The 7,153-nt window shown below is 28.4% G+C and overlaps 1 protein-coding gene across 1 annotated transcript; it reads left to right on the top strand.

Annotated features, from left to right (window-relative positions):
• Positions 1 to 338: 338 nt before the first annotated feature.
• Positions 339 to 5,397, top strand: LOC107450929 (uncharacterized). Its single transcript, XM_071186350.2, has 2 exons — positions 339 to 1,677; positions 5,191 to 5,397. Exon 1 carries the CDS (start codon positions 451 to 453, stop codon positions 1,675 to 1,677), a length of 1,227 nt encoding a protein of 408 aa, XP_071042451.1. The 5' UTR covers positions 339 to 450; the 3' UTR covers positions 5,191 to 5,397.
• The last annotated feature ends 1,756 nt before the right edge of the window (positions 5,398 to 7,153 follow it).

Below are 7,153 nucleotides of genomic sequence, written 5' to 3'. Positions count from 1 at the left end.
CCACACCGTCGCCAATAGCCCATTGTGCAGCTCTAGTACGACGTAAATGAACAACAACAACAACAATGATACGTTTATAATACGTACCATTCTATATTATCTAGTGTGAATACCCCTTTAAAGTCCAAATTTGTTGGCTCTTTCTACAACTAAGCAAATATATCAATACTGTATCTTTATGAGAATAAAATTATTTTATTTTGATTTTTCCTATATATTGAGCATGATATTGAGCACACAAGTCTGCAAATGTATGTAATTTCAATAAAATAAAATAAATAAATAAATAAATTTTGATTTTCGTGCCTGATCCAAAGGGTAAGAAGGTGCTGATCATAAATCATGTGGTGCTGATCATGTTTGATCTTTTCAATTTTTTTTAATTTTACTTCTGTGTAAATTAAATTCTTAGTCTTCGACATTCTACTTTGAATCGACGCTAAGCTGTGGATGATTCCTGTGAAGATAAAAAGAAACAGAGAATCGAATCATTTCATCTTATTTAAATTTCTTAAGATGGAATTAAATCATGATGAAGTGAAGTCCTGCTTCATCATTTCAAAGAATGGTGCGTTTTCTTTAAAGTGGAAAATCTATAATCTTCGTAGTTTACGAGAAAAGATTCCTATTTCAAGTCCGGAATTTTTTTATAAAGATAATAGTTGCCCCTGGTTCTTAAAACTTAGTACTTTGTATTGTTCTTCAACATTAGATCTATACAGCAAATCTAATGACGATATTGATCTCAAATTTACAATCACTGTGGCTCATAACCAGAAATTAGTTTATGAAGATAGAGGCACGTTTTTTTCTTTTTCGAAATTGAGATCTGTGAAATTGTTTAATTCACTATCAAATACACCGTCCATCAGTGATGTCCTTACCATCATTTGTACTATTGAAGTATTTGGACCAGAAGTTGAGAGTCATACAAAGATAGTGACAATCCTACATCCTAACCTCAACAATTCAGAATCCCAAAGCGATCAACAGAACTCTTCAAATCAGATCCATAATAATTCAGAAGCAGACCGGAAGGAACAAGGGGCCAACTTACTCTTGAGGCAAAAGGAACTTGATGAATCCACAGTGATAATTGCAGATTCTGACGATAGTCCAGATTTTGAAACAATGAAGCAACTTTTGATCGATTTTAAAAGGATGCTAACCCAAACCATGAATACTGATGTTACGATTCGAGTCGAAGATACCACCATCAAAGCGCATAAAAATATATTATGTGCAAGATCGCCAGTATTTTGTAAAATGTTTGAACATTCATCATTAGAAACCACAAACGATAAGATTGTTGTGACAGATATCCGGACTTCTATTATGAAAAAACTCATCAACTACTTGTACTGTGGGGAAAAGGGTGGTCTTCAATACGAAGAAGCATGTGAGCTTTACTACGCAGCTGACAAGTATGAGATTTTGGGTCTTAGATTAGCTTGTATGAAAGATCTCTTATCTTTACTTGATGTGAACAATGCCTGTCCAATGCTCAGTCTGGCATACCGCCACAGTGATGATGCTTTCAAAGAAGAAATAATGAACTTTATTTCTAAGAATTTTAAATCCATTGCCAATACAGAGTCGTGGATTGAATTAACAGATAAAGACACAAAACTAGCTGCTCTTTTAATGCGTTATTGTGCTGGAGCTTTGACTAAGTAGGTCTGTTTTCGGTTTCATTTTCTTCCAATATTGTTATTTGATTTGTGAACTTACTTTTAGAAAACTTCAAACATGTGTATCATTATTATTAAGATAACTACATTTTATCAAAGTGTAACTGTGTGAAGTAAACGATATGAGAATGTTAAATATCGTTATATTATTTTTGGTGATACTATTTGTTTTATACTTAAATTAAAAAGGCTTAAGACAATATGGTGTAAAGCTATAATGTTTCAGAAAATGTCATTTTTACATCAAATATTTTCATATTTTTTGCACGTTTTGCTTGATAAAAAAAAAAGAAACGCCCAAAATTTTCTTTGTAAAAGAAACAACTGCTATTTCAAATGTAAATTAATATTCTATTAATAGTTTGAACTGTGTAATAAATATTTAATGATAAATTTTGAATTTACTTAATTATGAAATCTCATTGAATGTTGTGACATTGAATGTTACAGGGAGTTTTAATACTTTAAGACAAAGTATTTTTTCTTCTTCTTGTTTTGTCTTTTGTGTCTCTGTCTTTGTGTTCAGAGAAATACTTAACTATTTTCCGGAATTGCTGTTTTAATGTCCTGACAATTAAAACAATTTTTGATCACAATACTTACTTCCATTTTTGTATCATAACCACTAAGTATCTTATTGTGTCCCTTGTCGCTGAATCTTCTGGTTTTGTATAGATAGTCACTTTTCATACTCATATTGAAACAAAAGCTATAATTTCGTATCAACACTTTGATGGATATGGAACACCGGTGTTCCTTACATATAATGCTTTTTCTACCACTCTAATTATTAGAAAAAAACATATTGTCTATTTTTAAATTGTATGAAACATTCTAATAGTTACTCAAAAAATCTGCGTCAAATTATATTTATACTGAAATATAAAATCCCAAAAAAGTAGTTTGAAAAATTTGTTTACAATCATATTCAAAGTATTTATCAATAGTTTTTTTTTTATAAATTAAAGAAATTTCAATGATGAATAGCTGTTTCTCTTAAATATAAGTAAGTACAAATTTGAAAAATTGATAGGAAGTGAGTCGTGTTTGGAAAATTTTAGTCTAAACGCAATAAAAGACAAAAGTGTTTTGTGCTGTCTTTCATATGCAATTAATTTTAAAATGCTAAATATAATTGTTTTCACTTATTTTAATCGAAATGATGAAAAAAAGTAAGAAAAATATTATTAATAAATATTCAGAGTCAAAGGGTTTAAAAAAGTAATTTATTATAGACATAAGATATAGCTAAAGAATTATTTTGGAAATATAACTTGATTCTTTAGCTGTGACAGAAAATAATATTTATCTTTAGACGTGTGGCAATTGTTTTCCCCCAAATGATTTTTTTATCAAAAACACACGGTCAAAACAAAAACCTGAATTCGTAATTTTTATTTTGGTACAAATTCAACAGATTGAAAGTACATGTAATTTTGTCTCAAATTATTGCAGGTTGTTTGGATTAAAAAGAAATGATTTTTTTATAAAAACAATTATCATTAAATAGACGGGCATTACTGCAAGACCATTCAAAATTTAAAGCCCCTATAACCTGATATAATAACAATAAAATGAAAAAAATGCTGCATAGAAAGTGATAAAGAGCATTGATTACTAAATTTTCAAACAAGCAAAAGAATAAACCTGTGTATATCGAAAATTCAAAGCATTATCTAAGTTTATCTTATTATCACTGTTATCTGAGTCTTTATATGCTGTCAGTAAGTATTGTCTTCTGCGAGCATAAATTTTATTCTTTCAGTTCAAAAGCATTGTGCTTTTTAAAAATATTAAGTTTGTAAATATTTTATATAACAGGGGAATGTTTGAAAAGTTATTTCTAAAATGCATAGCTTGATTTAAAAGAAAAAAAACCTTTACAGTTATTCATTGATATTGATGATTTTCATCTATGTTTAAAACATATCAGCAAATTGGCAAAATTTTAAAGAATAAAATTATAGACCCGTTTTTGTGCCATAAAAAAGGTCAAAACGACAATACTTAGGAGAATTTTGGAAATTGTTTTAAAATTTTAGTTCGGGCTCAATACAGGAATCTAAAATTCGTTCAAATCTCTCATTAAGCCACCCTTTCATTTCAAGTCTCTGCCGATGTTGGCTGCATTGTTCTTAGCACCACTTTTTGTTTTCAAAACTTATGGAATTTCTTGGTAGGAAGCACATGGAAAATAATTGCATGTTGAAAGAAACTGTATAACTAACTGGTTTTGTGATTATATGCCAGAGCTCTTTGATGATGTTATCTTAAACATGGTGCCACGACTGTACAAATGTGTCAATGTTAAAGGTGACTATGTTAAAGAGAGAATAAATGTTCATATTTTAATTTGTAATACAATTTACATATATATATAATCTCACTTACTCCTATACAAAACGGTTCTGACTTAAAAAATGACCATCGCATATAAAGTAGCAAAATATTGAATCCAGTGTATTGTTTTGCATTGAAACCAAATAAATAGAACTAGTTGGTAAGAAGATATAATGGTTTCTGCATTAGAATTATAGTTTTCGACCTATATCTTTTTACGCATAAAACCCTTATAACTTCAAAACTATTAAATATGTCAACTTAATTTTGATTTTATTTAATTTTTCCTGAAACATTACATTTCACACATTGCCTTTTTTGTACCGATTTTATGTATTTTAGTTGGATAACCTTGAATGTTAGACTTGTTTTCAAAGCCATTTGTTTGGCGCAGCATATCCTCTTTTGGATTTTGTGCAATTAAACCCTACCTTCAATCAATACCCCTCCAATGCCAATGTATAAACACAATGTACAAACACCATGTACAAACACAAAAGTTGATTTTTAAGCAAAAGTACTTTATAAGCAAAAAATCTTTATAAGTCTTTCTAACTTAGCAAGTTAATCTATCGATTTCCTTTTAAATTCATTTGATTTTGAGTAAAAATTACTTAGGAAGTAATATCACACTTGTATATACAAGAGTTACTGATTCGTAAATAGGTTTAATTCACAAAATTGAATCTCTTACAACTTGGATCTCTAAGTCCTATATACTTGTATTTATAAGGACAATCGATTCAGTCTAAGTAGTGAATTTGAAACTATACATCACTTGTCTAGATAGTAATGTTTAGTTTTCTATGGGTTATTGTGTAGCTGTAATGTGAAGTACGACATTCTGGTACATTTTTTACATTGCGGAATGTGATTCTGGAACCTTAAACATATTACTACTATTATTAATATTCAAAGATTTATTATACAAGAAATAAAATAGTTTCAAAATGTGATAACACTCCGGTCGTGGCGCTAGTAATAGGAGTAGTCTGAGTTTTCGCGGAATTTTCCTGTTCTGAACATGGCAATCTAACACACTGCTTTATTTCTTTATTTGAAAAATATGTAAATAATTTTTGAGCTGAATATTCAGATGAGTATATTACAAATAGAGTTCCTTTTCTAAACATACCTAATAAAGTTTCATTTTTTTCAGACAGTAAAAGGAACTTAAATAGAGCCTACTTACCTAGAGGTCATGTGATTTGATCTCCAGCCAGGATCGAATTTTGTGAGGTGACATTTATTTCGCACTGTCTTTTGAAGCATACAGCTATTAAACACGTATTTTTTTTATTTATTTAAATTTTTTATTTCAAATTTATTCTGTTCTGTATTTGAAAAAATACTTTTAATTTTTTTAAAATCAAAATCATAAAGTATTTTCAAGTCAAAAAAAAAAAAATTCCCTACACTATTTATGTTGCATTTTAACTTTGCAGTTATGACTGTTATTATTTTTGTTTAGTTTACAAAAATAAAAACAATTTAATAAAAATAAATTTAATAATGAATTTTTTTTAGTAAAATGCCCTAGTGGCAACCTATTGTGGCTTCATAGTTATCATGTTTTTAAGGAATTTAGTTTAAATTAATCATTTTGTTTGAAGTTTTTTATAAATATATAATAGTTTTGAAAAACTATTTCCTTTGTTTTCACACTCACAATGTTTCGAATTTTAATTACTAATAGTATTTCTTTCTATATGCAAATAATTTAAAATACCTATATTTTCCAAATCAAATTTAAATTTGATATACTTTAAGAATTTTAGAGCTTTTACAAATTTTCCGTAACTTTCGTAAAAATGTATTTATTATTTTCATGTACTGTCTATACATACAAATGTTAATAAGTTGTAAGCTAGATATCTTTAAAAACTTAAAATTTGAGTGTATAAAAAATTTTGCAAATTTTAAAATAGTTTAATAATTTTTTAAATTTCATATAACTAAAAATGTTACCTATTAATATTATTCTTTTTTTTTACTAATTTTGATTAAACAAATTGTTCTCTTTCTTCTTCTTCATTGGCCTGACAGCCCAGGATGGGCCCTTGCCTTCCACAGAGTTAAACTCCAGGCTCTTCTACACACAACTAAAAATGATATCTATTCATGTTATTCTGTTTTAATTATTAATATTTTTGATTAAAAAAATAGTTTTCTTTAGTTTGTCTTTAAGCAATTTTTTTTTGTTTTCAACATTAAAAATTGTAAAAAAAAAAAGGCTAAACCATAAATTTTTTTTATTTACTCTTTTATTATTATTTATTATAAATTTATGAATTAAAATTCTTTTTTTTTTTAATTTCCTGAAAACAAATTAAAATGGACACCATAAATGATTTATTCATTCAGCTCCAAAAAGAACAAGTGTTGCTACCTTTTAATATCTCGCTTGTCGGGTGTAGTGCCCAACATCTTTTCAGGTGTAGTGCGAAACATCTATTCAGGTTTGAACCTACTTCCCAACATCTTTGGTACCCTTGAATGTCCAAACCACCTTCTTTAAGGAAAAAGTAATCTTTGAAACATAATACTGTGCTCCGTCCTATGCTGTCACTGTAGTATTTCTGACAAAAACTGTGCATGCAGTTATTTGATGAGAACAAAGGACATCCGAGTAACCAATTTATGAAGTTGATTTTTGTCTTTTTTATTTTCTTTTTATGACCTATTATTGTAAATAGAAGTATGTATAAATATATTTCACTCAGGTTAATAATTCACCTAAGTTACCTTACGCAAATTAACAACTTCATGGACAGCTGACCGAAATGTTTGTAATACACAGATAAAAAAAGGAGTTCTAGATGAATGGGATAAGGGATGATGAATGGGAATGTACTGCCCAAGAGCTCAATTCACAATTCATACTAGGACAATGAATTTGTGTTACCATTATTCTATATTAATAACAGCAAATGTCTAATTACTTAAAAAATTTTAATAATGAATCCAGTTTGTGCAACCATTATTGAACACAAATGTCTTCTTCCTGTTGCTGCACGTTCACACTATTTTTCGGTAATATTAAATGAGAATGTTTTGTTCAACCTTGACAAACGTGAATAATGACAAAATTTGCGTTAACATAATTCGCTTGTTCGTAAAGT

Source organism: Parasteatoda tepidariorum, chromosome 9 (assembly GCF_982258835.1).
Source record: "Parasteatoda tepidariorum strain Cologne lab strain chromosome 9, Ptep-v5.0, whole genome shotgun sequence".
NCBI lineage: Eukaryota > Metazoa > Arthropoda > Arachnida > Araneae > Theridiidae > Parasteatoda > Parasteatoda tepidariorum.
Note: the sequence above shows the minus strand (reverse complement) of the source record. Positions and strands in the feature narration are given on the sequence as shown.